The sequence below is a fragment of the Grampus griseus genome, assembly GCF_964374135.1.
Source record: "Grampus griseus genome assembly, chromosome: 11".
In the NCBI taxonomy this organism is placed as follows: Eukaryota; Metazoa; Chordata; class Mammalia; order Artiodactyla; family Delphinidae; genus Grampus; species Grampus griseus.
In genome coordinates this window covers 25,067,067-25,091,212 of record NC_139005.1, presented here as the reverse complement: position 1 = coordinate 25,091,212, position 24,146 = coordinate 25,067,067, and the positions used below count along the sequence as shown (strand labels likewise).

The following is a 24,146-nucleotide window of genomic DNA, read 5'->3' as shown; positions in this document are numbered from 1 at the left end:
GCATTTTAGCCCTTCAAATTCAACAAGATGGACAGTTTTGAGAAAGAGAGACTTGCATTCTGTTCAATTTGTAGATATACTTTCTGATTATAGGCATCCAGATTTTCATTTAGAGGTAGGCTTAACATAGCCAGTTAAGAATTTTTGGTCTTGGAGTTTTTAAAGAACAGAGTATTTAAAGTTTTTTAGAAAGGAGGAACTGGGATGAGGTTCAGGTGAGGTTACTTTAATCTGGGATTGAAAAATGTGAAATGATAGACATATATCCTATCAGAAGTGTGAATTAATTGTTGTTCTCTTATCTGTTACGGTGCCTGACTGCTGAGTAGAATCAGTAGCTAATGCTGGATGTTATACACTGATTGGAATTTGTAGAGGAGACAACTTTTTCATAGTATCCAAGCATTTTGAAGATGCCAGCCCCAAATCTTGTGGGCATGAGGGAAATGCAACCTGTATAGTGTACAGATAGAAAGATGGAACAAAAGCATGCTACTGCCTAAGAGCAGTTGTTTCCAAACTTTTTATCATTCACACCATTAGTAAAAAATTGAGCCTGTACTTCTAATGTATGTGAATAAAATTTGAATACCTATTTATAGGCAATATACATGTTACTATACTACATTTACATACATAAAAATAGAAATGTAAAAACATGAGATTAAATATAAATATATATGTATATATTCACTACGTGTTCTAATAACATTCTTCTCCCATCTCAGTGGATTATCCTGCACCCTGCCAAGGGTACTCCTTACTTTTGAAATAGTTGCTGTAAAGCAGTAGTTCTAAGACTTCGGTGTGCATAAGAATCACTGAGGATCTAGTTAAAATGAAGATTCCTGGACCATAATTCCAGAGATTCTGATACACTCAAAAAGAGTATATTCACTTATGTCCTTATTCATGGAGGAGATTGTAACTGAAAATTCTCCATTAAAAAAATTTTTTTTAAGGACTTCAAACGTGAATTTTTTAATTGATTTACAGTATTATAATAGTTTCAGGATTACAATGTAGTAATTTGATATTTTTATAGAATATACTACATACAAAGTTATAAAATATTGACTGTATTCCCTGTGCTGTGCATTACATGCTTGTAACTTATTTATTTCAGGTGAAGGGGATTAAGAGATACAGATTACTAGGTATAAAATAAATAAGTTACAAGGATGTAATCTCCATTTAAATTTAAAGTAAAGTAATCTTGAGGAAAAAACTGTAAAGTAAAGCAAAGGGAAGTAGTTTATACCAACCTTCTGTAATCTGCCTACACCAAATATTTAATTTGAGCAATTACAACATCAGGATGTTAAAAAAAGGAAAGGGGCCTATTTCTTGGGTGTGGTGGGCAGAGGAGAAAGCCATGGTTTCAGCTGCCTGTCTCCTCTAATCTCATCCCTAGTCCCAGGGTGATAGCTGATCTCTCTTTATGTTTTCAGCTGTGATGCACATAATGTTAGTGGCCCTTTTTTGAACCAATATTTGGCTATGCAAGATCTCAGATTAAAAAACAGCAACCACCAAACTTGTTCTGGAAGATGTCATGGGCTGAATCTGTTAATCTAGGACCCCCGCCACAGTAGTCTGACCATGTTATGTCCGTGGGTCCAATCTCTTTCCATTGTCCCACTTCTCCCTCCCTCCTTTGCCTGTTTTCATTGCTAATTTACTCATGAAGTTGATTTATTATTAGAAGCCAGGCTTAGCTGTTACTGATGTAACTGTTCTATCTTATGCAGTAAGTCAAAGTTAGTAAAACCATCCTACCCTAATAGTCAGTCTTCTTGGTTGAGAATAAATGAAAAAACTTCTGGTCAATTTAAGCAGAAATGGAATTTAGCGGAAGGATAGTCGTAGCACACCAAAGCAGTGGGAAGGCTGGAGTTGGCCAGAGCCAGCCAGGATTCTGCCGTAATAGTGGCCTGCTTAGAAGGCCAGTGCTGCCTTTGTCAACACTGGGTCCTAGGCTGCTGCCTACCATAGTCCAGACTCCAACACAGACCCTGTCCCCCCCACCCCTGCCCCCCAAAACTGGAACAGCTTTGTGCCTTCTAGTTTCTCCCTCAAGATTCAGAGTCCTGGTCTTGAGCATCTGAGTAGCCAGGTAATGTACACATGCCGTAGCTGTCACGAATGTGAAAGGAAATATTTCTACCTTTTAGGCTTCACTTTAGGGAAGAGGCATTTGCTTTCCTGAACAGAACTCTCAGAAATTTTATATTCAGACAATTGGTTGTATTTCAAGTGATTGTCTTACATAACAAATTATTTCCCAGTATCTATGATTTCCGTCTTATTTTGCTTTTGGTAAGGCATATATCTGTATTACTAGCTTTTGAATGTATTAAGTTTTAAATAATGTTACAGAAAAAAACTTTATTCAAACTTCCAGGGTGAATATTAGTTCCTCTTAATAAGAAGGGAAAAAAATAATTAACTTTGAAATTAAACTTTTTTGTTCAGTGACATGGTAGGAATTATTTGAAATTTTTGTATTGAGGTTTGTGTTTTCCGATTGTATGTTTAGATATAATTTGCTTTTGAGTGAGGGTAATAATAATAAATATGTGTACAAATGCAAACACATTCCCTTTGGACTCTTCTACTTTGAGTATAATTGTCTTGAGGTAAATTAAGAAATACTGTACAAATTTTACAAGCTTTGTAAATTGACGAAATACTGTCCAGTATATAGTTTGTAAAAATATGTGAGACAGACAGATATTTTCACCTAGATTAATTAAGCTCTCTGAAGAACATTATTTGTAAATTTAAAATCCTGTGTAGGAGCCACGTACAATAATCTATTCCTTCTTGTATTCATTTCTAATATATATATAAACTATCTATATTAAAAAATATAAAAAATATAATTTTTCAGTATTATAAGTAAGTTTAGTAAAAACAAATCTTTGGCTTGTCTTATTGAGTAGGGGGCAGATCTTGGTAAGAAATGGAAGGTGGCAAATAGATGTAGCTGAAGATGTGAATGCTGAGAAACAGATGCTCAAAAGTACATTAGATGTAAAACATGTGTGAGTGTATAGCCTAAATCCTCTTCTGAGTGGTCTTTGTGTTTAATTTTTGCTATTTCCTGGGATTCTAACTAGAGATTTTCTTCTTTCTAGAATTCTATGAAGAAATTCTTTCACTGGCATATAGTTTAACCTGCCATGGTATTTCTCCTCAAATGTGGCAACTTCTAGGTATATTATATGAGATTTTTCAGCAGGATTGTTTTGAATATTTTACAGGTATGACTTTGACCATGTAACAGTTTTGCTTTTCTGTGTCTAAATAGATATTATTTTCGAGTAAAGGGTGGTGCTACCATAGGAGTGTTTTTCAGCCCTAGGAATAGAGGTAGTAGGAGGGAAACCGTATTGCCTACTGTATCTTAAAATACTTTGCAGTCAGAGTATATATCCATATATTTATTAATATCTTCTGAATATTGACTATATTCCAAGTATTGTTCTAAGCTCAGCAATACATCAGTGAAAAAAATAGACAGCCCTTGCCCTTTTGACACTTCCATTCCAGTGGGGGGAGGGAGAGGGTAGGAAACACACAGCCAAGTAAGTAAATATACAGTATGTCAGATGGTGGTGAGTGCTATGGAAAAAAAGAAGAAAATTAATAACAATCACTATAATAAATGATGAGCATTTTAGTCTTTCTGATCCACATTTTTCTCATTTATAGAAAAGGTGGATTTAACACTTTCATTTCTAGCATTTTGTGGTTGCAAGGGAAGATAGTAATGTGTGGGTGCTACAGAAATATGCTTTCAGTGGTAATAATTTATTTCTACTTCTGTTACTCATGTCTCACTGGGATTTTGAATTTTTTTCCAGACATGATGCCTCTTCTGCATAATTATGTGACAATAGATACAAATACTTTACTATCAAATCCAAAGCATTTAGAAATACTTTTTACAATGTGTAGAAAGGTAAGCATGTCCTAAACATTTGTCATAGTGATTCTTACTAATGGTTTACTTACTAACGTTTACTTACTAATGTTGTATTTTACTTCAGGTACTGTCTCAATTTGTTTCTTATACATTTAGTTCTGTATTGCTTTCATCAACATATATTTGTCATTTTGTATTTTCAAATGGAGTTTGGAATTATCTGAAAATTTCATATTGTGTGTTATACTTAAGAATGTTTGCTACTTTTATAGCTGTGTACTTTATAATGCTTAGGTAAATAATTTTCTTCGTGTTTTTTCTTTCAAAAATGCAGACTTGCTCCTTGATTAAAAAAGAGTGCTAGGAAAATACCACACAGTTTGTCAATTATTGATTTTTCTTTTAATTGAATGTATATATTAGAAGACACTAGATATAGGTAATTTGAACATAAATAACATAAGACAAAAAATTGGAATAGTTGGAAAAACAGCATCATTTAGCTCAATACAGGATAATTGGTAAGCCACATAATGGCTACTGTTGTATTTATGCACAAACATGATTGTCTACTATGTTATCTTTGTCACAAGTTAGATTTGGCCCTCTTGGTTATATCTGGGAATCATTGTTGACTAATGCTTTCCTCCTCTTTTAGGTGAATATATGTATCAATATATACATAAATATAAAACTGTATTGCATAGAGATGGCAGATTTTAGAAAGCTCAAATAGCCAGAAACCTAAGTTTGGCCTTGGAGTTGGGAGTAAGATAGCTAGTGTACAACCTATTTTCCTCCCTAGAAGAGATGTGTACCAGACTCTGTTAAAAGCGCTGAACGGATAATCAGTTTATCTGATGGAGGTCTCAGTTCAGTTATAAAGAGCCTGGGAGATTTTGGGAAGTCACTAAGTTTCATCACATGTAAACAGCAGGAGTAGAATCACGATTTTTGAAGACTCATATTGCTCTGTAATAACCCAGCTTGTTAAGTCATAATCACCTGGCTGTCTTCAGTTTTTTCCTAAGTTATAGAGACAGCTGCTAGTGAGGGAAAGGGGAAGAGAAAGCAAAGGTAGAAAACATAACAATCCTACATGGTCCTTTGTAACTCACAGTTGCTCTGTATTATAGCAGATATAGTAAAAGTGACGTTCACAGTGATGGCCTTCTACTTGTCAAGTAGTTAAATATATTTATTTCTGGTCTTATTATTGAACTCTTACTGTACACTGGTATTTCCTAAGCACTTTATACACATGAATTTATTTAATCTTTACAACATTATATCACCTTTTGTTAAAGAGGAGACAGGCATTTTGCATTGTGCCTGAGGTTTAGAAAACTGACCTAGTCACATAGCTGTTATGTGTTGGAGCTAGATTTGAATCCTGGTAATCTGGCTCCAGAGCCCATTTTTTAAGCTACTGTACTATATTTTGTTTCTCTTCCTTTTGTGGGGGGACAAAACCTCAAACCAACAAAACCAGCAAACAAAGAAACCAAGTCAATGCAATTTTGGGAAAAGGGGCTGAGTTTTTTCTTTCTGTATCATATAATCCTATGACATAAGTATATTACTATATTTCTTTTTACAGCTGGGGACTAAGGTACAGAGAATAAATATTGGGTGGGCCAAAAGGTGCGTTTGATTTTTTCCGTAAGATGGCTCTAGTAGCATTTAGTTGTCTTTAACTTCATTTGAAACAATTTTGTTAGATTGTATGTGACAGCTGTCATATCACCATGAGTTTAAAAAAAGACTTATCAAAATTGGTGAATTTTTGTGTAGCCATTTTAATATTGAGGATGGAAGAAAAAAAACAACATTTTTGGCATATTAAACTTTATTATTTCAGGAAAGGTAAAAACGCAACTGAAATGCACAAAAAGATTTGTGCAGTGTTTGGAGAAGGTGCTGTGATTGATCAAACGTGTCAAAAGTGGTTTGCGAAGTTCCGTGCAGGAGATTTCTTGCTGGCCGATGCACCACGGTCAGGTAGACCAGTTGAAGTTGATAGCGATCAAATCAAAACAATAATTGAGAACAATCAACGTTATACCATGTGGGAAATAGCCGACATACTCAAAATATCCAAATCAAGCATTGAAAATCATTTGCACTAGCTTGGTTATGTGAATTGCTTTGATGTTTGGGTTCCACGTAAGTTAAGTGAAAAAACCTTCTTGACCATATTTCTGCATGCGATTCTCTACTGAAACGTAATGAAACGTTCTGTTTTTAAAACAAATTGTGATGGGCAATGAAAAGTGTATACTGTACAACAATGTGGAACGGAAGAGATTGTGGGGCAAGCAAAATGAACCGCCACCAATGGCACCAAAGGCTGGTCTTCATCCAAAGGAGGTGATGTGTATATGGTGGGATTGGAAGGGAGTCCTCTATTACAAATGTCCCGAACATTTTTGGCACCAGGGGACTGGTTTCGTGGAAGACTGTTTTTCCACGGACCGGGGGCGGGGTGGGGGAATGGTTTTGGGATGATTCAAGCACATTATATTTATTGTGCACTTTATTTCTATTATTATTACATTGTAATAGGTAATGAAATAATTATACAACTTACCATAATGCAGAATCAGTGGGAGCCCTGAGCTTGTTTTCACGTGCCACTCACTGATAAGGTTTTGATATGAGTCTGCGTACAATTGATTTATTATGGTCTCTGTGCGGACAAACCTGTCTGCTAATGATGATCTGTATTTGCAGCTGCTCCCCAGCGCTAGCATCACTGCCTCAGCTCCACCTCAGATCATCAGGCATTAGATTCTCATAAGGAGCGTGCAACCTAGATTCCTTGCATGCGCAGTTCCCAGTAGGGTTCACGCTCCTATGAGAATCTAATGCCACCGCTGATCTGACAGGAGGCGGAGTTTAGGCGGTAATGTGAGCGATGGGGAGCGATGGGACCAGTGGACCGCTACTGGTCCGTGGCCTGGGGGTTGGGGACCCCTGCTCCTTCCAGAAAACCAAACCATTAATTGCAACAAGTACTGCTCCCAGTCAGACCAACTGAAAGCAGCCCTCAACGAAAAGCATCCAGAATTAGTCAACAGAAAACACATAATCTTTCATCAGGATAACGCAAGAGCACATGTTTCTTTGATGACCCGGCAAAAACTTACAGCTTGGCTGAGAAGTTCTGATTCATCTGCTGTATTCACCAGACTTTGCACCTTTGGATTTCCATTTATTTTGGTATTTACAAAATCTCTTAATGGAAAAAATTTCAATTCCCTGGACTGTAAAGGCTGTAAAAGGCACCTGGAATAGTTCTTGGCTCAAAAAGATAAAAAGTTTTGGGAAGATGGAATTATGAAGTTGCCTGAAAAATGGCAGAAGGTAGTGGAACAAAAGGGTGAATACGTCATTCAGTAAAGTTCTTGATGAAAAATGTGTCTTTTATTTTTACTTAAAAAACTGAAGACACTTTTTGGCCCACCCAGTAGCGTTTCTAAAAACACAGCTCGTAAATGGTAGAACTAGGATTTAGACCAAAGCATTCTGGTTCTAGAGCCCACATGTTTAGAATCTAGATCTAGAAACACTGCTCTTGAGGTAGAATTTTAAGTTTATGTAAATAGGGTTGGTTCTTGGTTTTGCTAGCTACCTGCTTATGTTTCAGCTCACTGATCCATCTGTTTTCCAGCTTCTACAATTTTATAGCTGTCTGTTTTTTCCTTTATCTCTGTCTTTGTGGATATATGCTTCTAAAATATCTTTACCTTTATTTTAATGGCCTTTGGGAAGGGATAAAATTGAATGGCGATGTTCAATCTGTCATCTTTATCTGGAATATCTTTTAAATTCAGTTTTCTTAAATTGTATTTGTCTAGGAAATTATCCAGGTCATCTAAGTTTTCAAATATATAAGGAATATAATATTGTTCATAGTATTTTCATTTTTAATCTTTCCTTTATCTGTATTTATGTCTTTCATAATGTTTTAAAATTTTGCTTGCTTTGCTTTTTAAAAATAATTTTGGCAAAAGTCTACTTAAGTCTTTTTTTAATGAATCTATTTTTGATTTCTGTTTGTTTTACCTCTTTTTGTTTATATTCCTAATTTCTATCTTACTTTTATTCTCTGGGTTAAGTCTGTTCTTTTTCTTATGTCTTGTGTTTGAACCCTTATTAATTTTTCCATATTTCTTTATTTCTAATATAAGCATGCCTCTACTCTATAAATCTCTCTTCTGGGAACCTTATTATAAGGCTGCCGTATTAGGTGTATGAATATGTGCACTGTATAATTGTTCATATCAGTGAAAATACAGAACTGACATTAGGGGAACAGGCTGGTAAGCTTTGTTATACTCATCTTCTGTAATACTGTATAGTCCTAAATGGTTATAATGTCTATGGAAAGTAGTTCAAATTATGAAGTCCAAATGAGGAAATTAAAAGGTGTGTAATATTAAATTTATGGTTTCATTATGAAAAAATGGGTGCATATAGACAAGAATTCAAAAGGAACAGAAAAACACAGGGTTTATTTAATTGTTTAAGAAGAAGGTTATTTTGTTTTCTTTTGATTTCATTGTATTTTATTGTTTTGATGCATTACATAAAGGGAAGCTTCATTTGTCTAGATAGTTAACTCATATAGCCTATTTTATTAATCCAAAGTTAAATAAGTGAATTATTACACCTTATAAGGTATCAGAGTAGATGAAGAAGATAGATGAACTTCGTTTTGAACTTCCTTCTTTGGGTTGGCAAGGTAAACATGACTCAAGCAACGCTGAGATTCTAATGGCTGAATTTTTATGTGATATTTACTTCATGTAGACTTGATTAAATTTTTTGCAATTGCTATTTACTGCTGAGTGAAATTTTAATTACTGCAGGTACTATGTGGAGATGCAGGAGAAGATGCAGAATGTCATGCAGCCAAACTTCTTGAAGTCATCATTCTTCAGTGCAAAGGAAGGGGAATTGATCAGGTAATATATGTATAGAAAACATCCTACTTGATGTTTACGTTTAAAATGTGCATGTCTGATTGATGTTTATATTGTGATGGAAAATTATAAAGATAGCCTATAGTTTGTGTTTACTGGTAGAAATCCTATGACAAAAATACCCAATGCAATTTGGCATCATATTTAAGAAATCATTGCTAAATTCAGGTTCACAGAGATTTTCCTCTAGAAGTTTTATGGTTTTAGCTCTAACATTTAGGTCTTTAATTCATTTTGAGTTAATTTTTGAATATGGTTTGTGGAAGGGGTACAAATTCATTATTTTCCACATGGATATCAAATTGTCTCAGCACCATTTGTTGGAAAAAACCTATTCTTTCCCCATTGAATTATCTTGGCACACTTTGTGAAATCAATTGACTGTAAATGTGAGGATATATTTCTGGATTCTCATTCAGATTTAATTAATTTTTTTGTCCTTAATCCAGGACTGCAGTATCTTTATTACTGTAGCTTTGTAGTAAGTTTTGAAATTAGGAAGTTTGTGTCCTCCAATTTTGTTCCTATGTAAGATTGTTTTGGCTATTATGGTCCCTTGAATTTCCATATGAATTTTAGGATCAGCTTGTCCATTTGAGCAAAGAAGCCAACTGGGATTGTGATAGGCATTGTGCTAAATCTGTAGATCACTTTGGGAAGTATTGTCACTTTGAGAATATTTAGTCTTTCAATCCCTGAACATGAGATGTCTTTCCTTTTATTTAGGTCATCTTTAATTTTTTTCAAAAATGTTTTGTAGTTTTCAAGTACAAGTTTCTTTCATTAAAATCTTCATAAAATATTTCATCCTTTTTAATGCTATTATAAATGGTATTGTTTTCTTAATTTTATTTTCAAGTTGTTTATTGCCTGTGTTTAGAAATACACTTTTTCTGTATTTATGTTGTTTCTTGCAACCTTGCCGAATTGCTTTATTAGTTTTAATAGAGTTTCAGAGAATTTCTTAGGATTTTCTGTACACAAGGTCATCTCATCTGCAGATAGAGTTTTACCTTTCCAACTTGGGTGCTTTTTATTTTATTTTTCTTGCCTAACTGCCTTGGCTAGAACCTTCAGTGCAATGTTGAATGGATGTGGCAAGAGGAGACATTTTGTCTTGTTCCTGATCTTAGGGGGCGAAGTATTCCTTTCACTATTAAGTCTGATGTAAGCTGTAGGTTTTTCATAGATGTCTTTTATCAGATTGAGTGTGTTCCTGTTTATTCGTGGTCTGTTGAGTCTTTTGATCATGAAGTCGTGTTGAATTTTATCAAATGCTTTTTCTGCATCTATTGAGATGATCATGTGGGTTTTGTCCTTTATTCTGTTGATACGGTGTTTTGCTTTAATTGATTTTCAGATGTTAAATCAACCTTGAATTCCTGGTGTAAATCCTTCTTGATCATGGAGTATGATCCTTTTTATATATTTCTAGATTCAGTTAGGTGGTATTTTTTTAAAACTATTTTTGTACCTGTATTTATAAGAGATATTGATCTGTAATTTTTTTTTTCTTGTGGTATCTTTGTCTGGCTTTGGAATCAGAGTTATGCTGGCCTTGTTGGGAATGAGTTGGGAAGTGCTCCCTCCTCTTCTATTTTTGGAAGAGTTTCTGAAGGTTGGTGTTTTTTAAATGTTAGAATTTAGCAGTGAAGCCATCTTTGCCTGAGCTTTTTTTGTGGGTAGTTTTAAAATTACCAATTCAATCTCATTATTTGTTATAGGTCTACTTGTATTTCTTTTTTTTTTTTTCTTTTTTTGTGGTACGTGGGCCTCTCACTGTTGTGGCCTCTCCCGTTGCGGAGCACAGGCTCCGGACACGCAGGCTCAGCGGCCATGGCTCACGGGCCTAGCCGCTCCGCGGCATGTGGGATCTTCCCAGACCGGGGCACGAACCCATGTGCCCTGCGTCGGCAGGTGGACTCTCAACCACTGTGCCACCAGGGAAGCCCTCTATTTCTTTTTTTTTTTTAGCGGTTACGCGGGCCTCTCACTGTTGTGGCCTCTCCCGTTGTGGAGCACAGGCTCCGGACACGCTGGCTCAGCGGCCATGGCTCATGGGCCTTGCCGCTCTGCGGCATGTGGGATCTTACCGGACCGGGGCACGAGCCCGCATCCCCTGCATTGGCAGGCGGACTCTCAACCACTGCGCCACCAGGGAAGCCCAAGCCCTCTGTTTCTTTTTGAGTTAATGTAGGAGTTTGCATCTTTCTAGGAAGTTGTCCATTTCATGTAAATTAACTAATTAGTTGGCATGCAATTCATAATATTTCATTATATTTCTTTTTGTTTTTGTAGGTTGGTAATAATGACCCCGTTTTGTTCCTGATTTTAGTAATTATTATCTTCTCTTTCTCTCGCTCTCTTATTTCCCCCTTTTGTTAGTTGAGGTAGAGGTTTGTCAATTTTGTTCATCTTTTCAAGGAACCAATTTATGATTTTGTTGTCTGTTTTTTTGTTTGCTATTTCATTAGTTTTTGCTCTAATCCTCATAATTTATTCCCTTCTACTTGCTTTGAGTTTAGCTTGCTCTTCTTTTTCCAGAGTCTTGAGGTGGAAGTTTAGGTTATTAGATTGAGACATTTCTTCTTTTTTAATATAGAGATTGATAGCTATAAATTTCCCTCTAACCACTGCTTTAGCTACATTCATAAGTTTTGGCATGTGTTCATATTCATTCATCTCAAAATATGTCCTTATTTCCCTTGTGCTTTATTCTGGACCCACTGGTTATTTAGGAGTGTGTTGTTTAATTTCCATATGTTTGTGAATTTACCAGAATTCTTTCTGTTAATGATTTCTAATTTTACTCCATTGTAATTGGAGAACATACTTTATGTGATTTCATTCCTTTTAAATTTATTGAGGCTTATTTTATGGCCCTGCATATAGTCTGTCCTGGAGATTGTTCCATGTGCACTTGAGAATAATATGTACTTTGCTGTTATTGGGCTGAGTGTTCTGTAGATGTTTGTTAGATCTAGTTGGTTTATAATGTTGATTAAGTCTTTTATTTTTTGCTGATCTTCTACCTATTTGTTCTATTCATTATCAAAAGTGAAGTATTAAATTCTCCAAATGTTATTGAATTATCTAGTTCTCCCTTTATTTCTGTCAGTTGTTGTTTCATGTATTTTAGGGCTCTGTTATGTGTATATATGTTTATAATGGTTTTATCTTCCTGATGAATTGACCCTTTTATCATTAAAATTGTCTCTCTTTATCTCTAGTAACACTTTTTGTTTGTTTTGATGTTGTTTTTGTCTAATATTAGTATATCCATTTCAGCTTTCTTATGGTTGCTGTTTGCATGATACATCTTTTTCCATTCTTTTACTTTCAACCTATTTGTATCTTTGAATTGACCCATTCATATTTACTGTTGTTACTTTTACACATAGATTCAATCTGTCATTTTATTTTTTATTTATATGTCTCATGTTTTGTTGTTGTTCCCCTATTCTTTCTTTACTGCTTTCTTTTGAATTAAGTACATATTTTCTAATGTCACATTTTAATTCTTTTAATTTTTTTCCCACTATTTTAAACATTTTTCTTAGTGGTTGCTCTAGGGCTTACCATATATACCTTACCTTATCACAATATACTTCAGATTGAGATTAACCTAATTTTTAGTGAGATATAGATGCATTACTCTTATATAGCTCTATTCCCTCTTTCCCCTTTTTGTACTACTGCTGTCATATATATTGCATCTATATATGTTATAAATCCAACAATACACTGTTTGTAATTATTTCTATTTGTAATTTTATTTCAAAGAAGCTAAGAAAAAAGGCAACCAAGTATATATCTACAGGTATATACTTGTTATATTAGCCTTCTTATTTACCATTTCTCAGTTCTCTTTATTTGTTTGCTGTGGGTTGAAGTTACCATCTGGTGTCATTTCCTTATTCCAGTAGAATCTTGCTTCTACATCCTTTGTATTGTTAATGTTGAATATATTACATTTTATAGTTTCAACAGTACAATTATAACATGTTATTTTATGTAATTGTTTTTTAAAACAGTTAAGAAAGTGAAAGAAATACTATTTTTACTATTTTTTATAATTACATAATTACCTTTACTGGAGTGTGTGTGTGTGTGTGTGTCTTTCTTTGTCTTTGAATTACCCTCTGGGTCACTTGCTTTCAGCCCGAAGAACTTCCTTTAGTATTTCTTGTAGGTAGGTCTGCTAGCAATGAGTTCTGCTTTTTTTTTTTTGTTTTTTTTTTTCTGAGAATTTCTTTATTTCATCTTCAGTGAGGTTGAGGTCTGAAGGTATTAGTTCTGTTCTAGGCAAGTAGCATTGGGAGTGGAAGATTAGAACAAGATTCATAGTGGGAGTCATTGCAGACATTGCATAGAAAACACCAGAAAAAATAAGACATAAGATGAGGACAGGGAGAAGCCTGTGAGCACAGGTTTACCTTGGAAAATAGATGATCTTTTTCACAGAAACAGAAAGTGTAGATACCAGGAGATGGGAATAGAGTGATATTACTCAAATGGTGACCATCTAATGGTGTCAGTAGGTGTTCATAAAAAAGTGTATTCAATGGTCTGGGGAAAACTGGATAAAACAAAATTCATTTCATTATTGCTTGAATTCTTAGTGCCTTTATCTGGAAATGTGCCTAAGGGAGTGGTTAGTATTCTGTGTTTTCCAAATTAATTAACAGTGGAATCTTTTTGTTTTCCAAACCCAAGGAACATCTATTAACTGTTGTGACAGTGTAAATTGGTAGTTAGATCTAGAGATTTGGTTGGATTCAATTGTGATTTTTTGGCAAGAATACTTCATAGGTGGTGGCGTGTATTTCTACTAGGGACAGAATGGTTGTCTCTAGTCTTATGATCTTAGTGCTGTTGGTGATGATATTCTAATTCTGTCATTCCTTCTTCATTTATGAGTGGAATTACTTCTATGAAGAGAAATGTTTTCTCATCAATTATTAGATTACTCTGAGGAATAGTTTGAGTATTTGCCATTATTTGTCATGATTGAGACAATATGTTGTTTCCTTATGCTCCATCTTTGGAGCATCCTCCAAAGATGACCAGTGAGGAGTTTTTTATGGTTTTTATTTTTTGGCTTTTTAGTATTATTTGACCTTATAGATTCAAATTTATTTGATACACATCAAATATATTCAGTATATTTAAGGTGTACAAAGTTCTTTCAACTTAGGCCAGTGGGAGCCTCTTGAGTTTGCCATATGAGTGCTTTTGACCTGATTCTCATAGCCTTTGGAAGTTTTCTGCTATCTGGTGTGATTAGATGTTCCAGTTTCATCTTGTACATTTCCTGCCCTACCCTGGGAAATGGTATTCCAAGACTGCACAAGGGATATTCCTTGCTATTGAGTAGGTCTTTATTTCCACAAAAGAGAACCAGGAAATACATATTATATTATCTTAAGATTAATCCATCATTAGTAGACACAGATATTTCCAGTTTCGGACTACATTATTTTTACTTAACCTAATTGATCCTAATCAGTATCTCCCACACCCAAAATCCTGGTTCTCATCATAATTACTCACTTACTTTACCCCACTAATACGTATATATTATCACCAACATACGATCACTATTAACAGTTTAAGATTTTTTAGTAGCTCCTTCTATCTCAAGGGTATATTCATATGCTAGGGATATTTATAGCCAAACAAGTCAAATCATAAATTTTAAAGTAATTTAACATAATCCCTGTTTGTTTGATTATTTATTTCATTTTATTTTAACTTTTAGGGATTGCTTAAATTTTTTGTGAATATAACATATGCAAAGTCTAAAGTCTAATTTACAAAACAAGGTATATTCAGGGGAATCTAGCTTCCATTCCTGTCCCCTCTACCATTACTTTCTTTCCCCATTTCTACACTCCCCCCACCCCCCAGTTTTTAGTTCATCCTTTCATTTAAAAACAAAAAGCAAATAGTTATATCCGTTCTCTCCTCACCTTCTTAAACAGTAGCATACTAAACATATTTTTTTTCCATTTTGCCTTCTTTACTTAATAATATATCTTGCAGATCACTCCATAGTGGTATATGGAGGTATTCTGCATAATCAATCCCCATAATTGACTTTATTTTAATATAAATGGATAATTTTAGTTTTACTAATTTTGAAACCTCAAAGTTTCTTTGTATTCTTAATGGCTTTGCATGTAATAGTAGATATTTGTTAAAATGAAGCTTTGTTATTAAAACATATCAAAAAGTTTTTCAAACTTAGTTTACATTTTCTTTTGGCTTCATTGATTCACAATAATTATTTAACTGTAGTAATAATTTTTAATAGAGCCTATGTCCTATATATGCTCTATATCAGAATATGAGACAAAATCAATAGAGTTAATCAGACTAGTCATTTCTTTATAAAAATCTCAATCTTAAAACTTCCACATGTAGTCATGTGTTTTGATATTATATATTATCCTAAACAAGTCTAGTATTCTTCTGATACTAATGTACTTACAGTTTGGCTTACTAAAGGAAACATATTGAATTTGTCTTAAATTTTTACATGAAACTCTGATTATTTTTTAATAGATTTTATTTTTCAGAGTAGTTATAGACTCTCAGAGAAATTGAGCAGAAGATATAGAGATTTCTCTTGTACCCCTTACCCCACACATGCATAGCCTTCCCCATTATCAACATCTCCACCAGGGTGGTGCATTGGTTATAACTGATGAACATACTGACACATCATTATCACCCAGAGACTGCAGTTTACACTAGGGTGTACTCTTGGTGTACACACTTTATACGTTTGGACAAATGTATAATGACATGTATCTACCATTATAGTATCATGCAGACTAGTTTCACTACACTGCCCTAAAAACCCTCTGTATTCCACCTATTCATCCCATTCTCCCCTGAAACTTTGATTTTTAAAGTTTAATTTAAAAATGAACTTATATTAAGACCTCAGAATTTTATTTTACACAAATCATTTTAGCCCATCCCTTTTTAAAAATTGAACTATAGTTACTGTACAATATTGTATAAGTCACAGGTGTGCAATATAGTGATTCACAATTTTTAAAGGTTATACTCCATTTGTAGTTATTATAAAATATTGGTTATATTTCCCATGTTGTACAGTATATCCTTGTAGCTTATTTTATACCTAATAATTTGTACCTCTTACTCCTCTACCCCTATATTGCACCTCCCCCTCCCTCTCCCCGCTGGTAACCCCTAGTTTGTTCTCTGTATCTGTGAGTCTACTTCTTTTTTGTGATATTCACTAGTTTGTTGTATTTTTTAGATTCCACATGTAAGTGATATCATACAGTTTTTATCTTTCTCTGTCTGACTGATTTCACTTAGCATAATGCCCTCCAAGTCCATCCATGTTGCTGCAAATGGCAAAATTTCATTCTTTATTATAGTTGAGTAGTATTTCATTGTGTATATATACCACATCTTCTTTTTTTACATCTTTATTGGAGTATAATTGCTTTACAATGGTGTGTTAGTTTCTGCTTTATAACAAAGTGAATCAGTTATACATATACATATGTTCCCATATCTCTTCCCTCTTGCGTTTCCCTCCCTCACACCCTCCCTATCCCACCCCTCCAGGCAGTCACAAAGCACCGAGCTGATTTCCCTGTGCTATTCGGCTGCTTCCCACTAGCTATCTACCTTACATTTGGTAGTGTATATATGTCCATGCCTCTCTCTCGCTTTGTCACAGTTTACCCTTCCCCCTCCCCATATCCTCAAGTCCATTCTCTAGTAGGTCTGTGTCTTTATTCCTGTCTTACCCCTAGGTTCTTCATGACATTTTTTTTTTCTTAAATTCCATATATATGTGTTAGCATATGGTATTTTTCTTTCTCTTTCTGACTTACTTCACTCTGTATGACAGACTCTAGGTCTATCCACCTCATTACAAATAGCTCAATTTCGTTTCTTTTTATGGCTGAGTAATATTCCATTGTATATATGTGCCACATCTTTATCCATTCATCCGATGATGGACACTTAGGTTTTTTCCATCTCCGGACTATTGTAGATAGAGCTGCAATGAACATTTTGGTACATGACTCTTTTTGAATTATGGTTTTCTCAGGGTATATGCCCAGTAGTGGGATTGCTGGGTCATATGGTAGTTCTATTTGTAGTTTTTTAAGGAACCTCCATACTGTTCTCCATAGTGGCTGTACCAATTCACATTCCCACCAGCAGTGCAAGAGTGTTCCCTTTTTTCCACACCCTCTCCAGCATTTACTGTTTCTAGATTTTTTGATGATGGCCATTCTGACTGGTGTGAGAACCACATCTTTATCCATTCATCTGTTGATGGACACTTAGGTTGCTTTCATATCTTGGCAATTGTAAATAATGCTGCTATGAACATTGGGGTACATGTATCTTTTTGAATTAGTGTTTTTGTTTTTGTTTTTTTGGATATATACCCAAGTGTGGAATTGCTGGGTCATATGGTAGTAGTATTTTTAGTTTTTTTGAGAAATCTCCATCTGTTTTCCACAGTTAGCCCATCCCTTTTAATTGAAAGTAACTGTTAGGAAATATTTCTAATAAAATTAAACAATATTGCACTTTGGAATTGGAGTCATAGGATTTTAATGTATGAAATCCACTATTTTTCTTCAGTCTCTTACTTGTACCAACAGGAATTTTCTTTTTCAAAAATTTTATTGAGATATATTTGACATATAAAATTATCTTAATTTCAGGTATACAACATGATTCAGTATGTGTATATACAGTGAAATGATCATGACAATAAGTATAGTTAACATCCATCACCATACATAGTTAAAAAAATTTTTTTCTTGTGATGAGAGCTTTTAATGTCTACTCGTTCTTAGCAACTTTCAAATGTACAATACAGTATTCTTAAGTTTAGCCACCATGTCGTTCATTACATCCCTATGACTTTTTTAGGAATTTTTTTTCTCAAGAGAAATTCTGATCACATCATGCTTATTTTTAGTCTCATTTTTTTTTTACACTTGACTCTTGAACAATGCAGGAGTTAGAGGCATTGACCCTCTGCACAGTCAGAAATCCACGTATAACTTACAGTTGGCCCTGTGTATACACGTTTGCTCCCTATCCGCAGATTCAACCAACTGTGGATGGTGTAGTACTGCAGTATTCACTATTGAAAAAACCCTGCATTTAACTGGATCCATATAGTTCAAACCTGCGTTGTTCAAGGGTCAACTGTATTTCCAATATGATTTATCAAAGAAAAATTCCACCCTAGTCATTTTAACTCAAACATGGAAGTGACTAAGTCTACATTTGGATTATTGCCATCATTTGAGTGTGGACTCTTGTAGAACAATCTTCAACTAAATGTAATCTTCACATAAAATGGAAGGAGACGTTTTGGCACTACTGTAGGACCTCTTTTTGGCCATTTAAGCTCTCTAGGTTTAATAATTCTAAAAATGATTTAAACAAGCAAACGTTTCACTGTCATTAAGAGTATCTGATTTATTGATAACACTTTACCAACATTCAGCTTTCTATAAAAGTTACTTGATTTCTCTTTTTTCCTCTAGTGCATTCCACTCTTTGTTCAACTTGTTTTGGAGAGATTAACCCGAGGAGTCAAAACTAGTGAGCTTCGTACTATGTGTCTTCAGGTTGCAATTGCTGCCTTGTACTACAACCCTGATTTGCTGCTACATACTTTAGAACGAATTCAGTTGCCTCACAACCCTGGACCTGTAACTGTACAGTTTATAAATCAGTGGATGAATGATACAGATTGTTTTCTTGGGTATGTATGTGTCTTTTCGATTTTACACTACATTTCTATTTTGGAAAGTTGACTTTTTAATATGTACATATAATAGCATATAAAGAAATAATTTTTATATCTTAAGAATTATTATTATTTTTTATTTATTTTTGGCTGCTTCGCTGCTGCACACAGGCTTTCTCTAGTTGCCGCAAGTGGGGGCTACTCTTCGTGGCAGTGCACGGGCTTCTCGTTGCAGTGGCCTCTCTCCTTGCAGAACATGGGCTCCAGGCTCGTGGGCCTCACCAGCCATGGCTCGTGGGCTCCAGAGCACAGGCTCAGTAGTTGTGGCGCACGGGTCCAGCTGCTCCGCGGCACATGGGATCATCCTGGACCAGGGCTCGAACCCACGTCCCCTCCACTGGCAGGTGGATTCCCAACCACTGGGCCACCAGGGAAGCCCTTTAAGAATTATTTTTAGTGCATTGTTAACATAATATTAAATTCTTAGAGAATTAAGAATGTGTTTCAGCAGTATAATCTAGTGGAAAGAACGCAGGCTCTGAAAATTAGGTATAGCTATTCCCCGCTTGTTTTTGACTTACGTGTATTGCTATATCTCTAGGCAACAAGAATTAAGTGTCCACTTGGGTTCCATGACTACTAAGTGTCTATGGGTAACAACATTCTAAATAGAGTCATGTTTCTAAGGAAAGTACTGGTCTGGTAAAGATATAAAGACTTCAATGGAGCCCGTTTTCAAATGTGAGGTCAGAAGATTGTTAGTTGTAGTCCTGGTCCTACCCTGGTAGGAGAGTTTGGCTTTCTGTGAAGCACTCTCCTAGCTTCCCAGCATAGGAAAAGTGAGATCCTAAGTAGTAGTTATAGGCCCACCTCAAGTGACCCAACACATGTAAGTGACCCTGTTGTGCTAGAATTTGAGCTAAATGCTGATTAATTTGTTCAAAACATTAGAAATAACTAGTGTTCTTTTTAAGTTTTGTAAGATATCATTTAGAAAAATTTACTGAGGGGAAAATAATTTCAACAGGGGTAGTCAGGACATTGCCAAGTGGTGGGGAGATGATGGAGGGGCTTGAATTAGGATGGTAGAAAAGGAATGGGGGAGCATATTTATAAGTTGCTATGTGTATTCTAATTTTTCTACTTGTAGGAGACTGGAATTTGTCCCTGATTTAGATTTCTTACTAAAGCTTTGAAAGGAAGAGCATACTTTAAAAAGAAATTGTGCTTAAAGTTATCTCTGACAAAGATTTAGAGAGTAGAGATTTAGTCATTCACAGTTATAGTTAGTAGCATCTATAAGCAATTTTCCCAAAATAGAAAATCCATCTCAGCTATTGTATAGATTGGGCATGCTTGAATTGTGCTCCCTTGGATTCTTCAGAGCCCCACTCGATAATCATCTCCTGTACTATGATCCATTTGACACCTGGTGTGCACTGCTAGTTAGAGGCTACATGGATGAGAAAGTCACCAGGTCAAGCACAGTCCCTGTTACAGTATACTATACTTTGACATTAGTAACTTGAATCAGTCAAGCAATGGAAATAGTGAAGAATAATAGAAGCTAGTAATATATTTGTCATTGGATATTACTCTCATTTTGAATCCCTGCCAGTGAATTTTTTGTTCATGCCTGCAATTTTAAGTGTTATATAGAAAATCTTTTAATTCTTAGTATTTTTAGTTTTAAACAATTTAGAAGAAACATTCATACAAAAATGTGTGTAATGTATATTGGTCAAACATTTTTCCTTCAGAATTAAATTTTCCTTATCCTGTTTTACAGAACAGGACATTTAATGATTTACTTATAGCTATTACATTCAGCTTACTAGATGCTGAGTTTGTGGAGGAACTTTTGGCACCTGGGTTAGTATACAGTGCCAAGATACCTTGTAGACCAATCCAATGAAGACAAAGTCTAAGGGACTTCTCATTTTTTCCATTGGATAGGAATTTTATGCTATCGTATACAGGTATTCTTGTTTAATAAATAAAAAGTTGTTAATAAATAATTTATTTGTTTTATTTAATAAATAAAAGTTGTTACGCTAAGGCCCAGATACAGCATTTGTATTATCATAAATTGATATTACACAAGATTCCCCATATTAATTGCAGACTCCCATAGCTCTTTGATGATGATAATTGGTTTACAAAAGTTGATTTACATAGGATTTCATATAGTACAAAATGGAGATACCTCTGTGTAACTCCAGTGAATGAACCTTAGAATACACCTTGGACATTTCTTTTTGTAATTTCTTTGGAATTTGTTCTCATTTCTCATGTGCACATTTTTTTTCGCCTTTATAATTTGTAGGCATCATGACCGGAAGATGTGTATAATAGGACTGAGTATTCTTTTGGAACTGCAAAATCGACCTCCTGGAGTAGATGCTGTGGTGGGACAGATTGTGCCCTCAATTCTTTTCCTTTTCCTTGGCCTAAAGCAGGTCTGTGCTACCAAACAACTGGTAAACCGGGAAGATCGCTCAAAAGCAGAGAAAGCTGATATGGAAGAAAATGGTAAAGTGTTCTAATTGAAATGAATGCTAGAATTGATTGTGATTTGAGTATGTGTTTTCTTTGAGTTTTAGTCTATTTGGAAACATTAAACAGGTGTACATTTCTTGGCCTGTTAACACGTTTAACAAATATTTTGGGTTTGTTTGACTTAATTATAGTAGTCCCTTCTTACCACAATTTTGGTTTCATCGTTTCATTTGTCTAAAAATACTAAATGGAAAATTCTAGGAATAAACAATTCATAACTTTATTTATCTATTTATTATTGAAGTATAGTTGATTTACAATATTATGTTAGTTTCAGGTGTACAACATACATAGTGATTCACTGTTTTTATAGATTATACTCTGTTTAAAGTTATTATAAAATGTTGGCTGTATTCTGTGTGCTGTACAATATATCCTTGTGCTTATTTATTTTATACTTAGTAGTTTGTACCTCTTAATATTCTACTGTTTTACCCCTCCCACTTCCCTCTCCCCAATGGTAACTACTAGTTTTTTCTCCGTATCTGTGAGTCTGTTTCTGTTTTGTTATATTCATTTGTTTCTTTTATTTCTTATATTCCACATATAAGTGTGACATACAGTATTTGTCTTTCTCTGACGTACTTCATTAAGCATAATATCCTCCAGGTCTATCCATGTTGTTGCAAATGGCAAGATTTCATTCTTTTTTATGGCTGAGTAATATTCCATCACATATCTCACCACATCTTCATTATCCATTCATTTGTTGATGGATATTTGGGTTGCTTCCTTATCTTGGTTTTTGTAAATAGTGCTGCTGTGAACTTTGGCATGTGTGTATCATTTTGAATTAGTGTTTTTGTTTTCTTTGAATATATATCTAGCAGTGAAATTGCTGGATCATACTTCTAGTTTTTTGAGAAATCTTCATGTCGTTTTCCGTAGTGGCTGCACCAATTTACATCCCTACCAACAGTGTGCAAGGGTTCCCTTTTCTCCATATTCTTGCCAACATTTGTTATTTGTTGATGGCCATTCTTACTAAGAGGGGTGAGATGATATCTCATTGTGGTTTTGATTTGCATATCTCTAATGATCAGCAATGTTGAACGTCTTTCATGTGCCTGTTGGCCACCTGTATGTCTTCTTTGGAAAAATGACTATTCAGGTCTTCTGCCCATTTTTTAATTGGGTCATTTAGTTTTTTGACATTGAGTTGTATGAGCTGTTTATATATTTTGGATATTAACCCCTTATTGTAGCATATCATTTGCAAATATTTTCTTCCATTTATAGGTTGTCTTTTCATTTTGTTGATGGTTTCCTTTGCTGTGCAAAAGCGTTTAAATTTAATTAGGTCCCATTTGTTTATTTTTGCTTTAGTGTCCTTTGCCTTAGGAGACCCCCCCAAAATACTGCTACAATTTATGTCAAAGTGTGTTCTGGGGCTTCCCTGATGGTGCAGTGGTTGAGAGTCTGCCTGCCAATGCAGGGGACACGGGTTTGTGCCCTGGTCTGGGAAGATCCCACATGCCGCAGAGTGGCTGGGCCCATGAGCCATGGCCACTGAGCTTGCACGTCCGGAGCCTGTGCTCTGCAACGGGAGAGGCCACAACAGTGAGAGGCCCGCATATCGCAAAAAAAAAAAAAAAAAAAAAAAAAAAGAGTGTTCTGCTTTTCTTCTAGGAGTTTTATGGTTTCTGGTTATACATTTAGGTCTTTAATCCATTTTGAGTTTATTTTTGTACATGGCATGAGAAAATGTTCTAATCTCATTCTTTTGCATGTAGCTGTCCAGTTTTCCCAGCACCACTTATTATTGAAGAAACTGATATTCCCCATTGTATATTCTTGCCTCCTTTGTCATAGATGAATCAACCCTAAACGCAGGAGTTTATTTCTGGGCTGTCTATTCTGTTCCATTGATCTGTGTGTCTGTTTTTGTGCCAGTACTATACTGTTTTGATTACTGTAGCTTTGTAGCATAGTCTGAAATCAAGGAGCATGATACCTCCAGCTCTGTTCTCTTTTGTCAAGATTGCTTTGGCAATTCAGGGTCTTTTTTGGTTCCATATAAATTTTAGGAAGAATTTGTTCTAGTTCTGTGAAAGATATCATGGGTATTTTGATAGGCATTAAATCTATGGATTGCTTTGGGTAGTATGGATTTTTTTAGTGATATTCTTCCAATCCATGAACATGGGATATCTTTGTATCATCTTTCGTTTCTTTCATCATTGTTTTATAATTTTCAGAGTAGAGGTCTTTCACCTCCTTGGTTAAGTTTATTCCTAGGTTTTTAATTCTTTTTGATGCAATTTTAAACAGGATTGTTTTCTTGCTTTCTCTTTCTGCAACTTTACTGAATTCATTTATTAGTTCTAAAAGCTTTTCATTGGAGACTTTAGGGTTTTCTGTATATAGTATTTTGTCATCTGAAAATAGTGACAGTTTTACTTCCCTTCCAACTTGGATGCCTTTGATTTCTTTTTCTTGTCTGATGGCTGTGGCTGGAATTTCCAATAGTATGTTAAATAGAAGTGGCGAGAGTGCGTATCCTTATCTTTAGAGGAAAATCTTTTAGCTTTCACTGTTGCGTATGATGTTAGCTGTAGGTTTGTCATAAATGGCCCTTATTATGTTGAGATATGTTCCCTCTATACCCACTTCTATGAGAGTTTTTGTCATGAATGGATGTTGAATTTGGTCAACTGCTTTTTCTGTAGCTCTTGTGATGATCATGTGATTTTTATCCTTTCTTTTTTTTTTTTAATGTGGTGTATCACATTGATTTGTGAATATTGAATCATCTTTGCATCCCTGGAATAAATCTCACTGGATCGTGGTGTACCATCCGTTTCTATAAATTGTTGAGTTTGGTTTGCTAATATTCTGTTCAGGATTTTTGCATCTATATTCATCAGAGATATTGGCCTGTAACTTTCTTTTT

At 34.9% G+C, this 24,146-nt stretch overlaps 1 protein-coding gene across 1 annotated transcript in view; it reads left to right on the top strand.

The window, feature by feature from the left end:
• IPO8 (importin 8) overlaps positions 1–24,146 on the top strand; it is a 70,118-nt gene that overhangs the window by 36,584 nt on the left and 9,388 nt on the right. Inside the window, exons 18-22 of the mRNA XM_082666104.1 lie at positions 3,141–3,266; positions 3,870–3,967; positions 8,806–8,901; positions 18,489–18,709; positions 21,021–21,226. Of these exons, the coding sequence (XP_082522230.1) occupies positions 3,141–3,266; positions 3,870–3,967; positions 8,806–8,901; positions 18,489–18,709; positions 21,021–21,226 (747 nt within the window). The remainder of the gene's footprint in view (positions 1–3,140; positions 3,267–3,869; positions 3,968–8,805; positions 8,902–18,488; positions 18,710–21,020; positions 21,227–24,146) is intronic.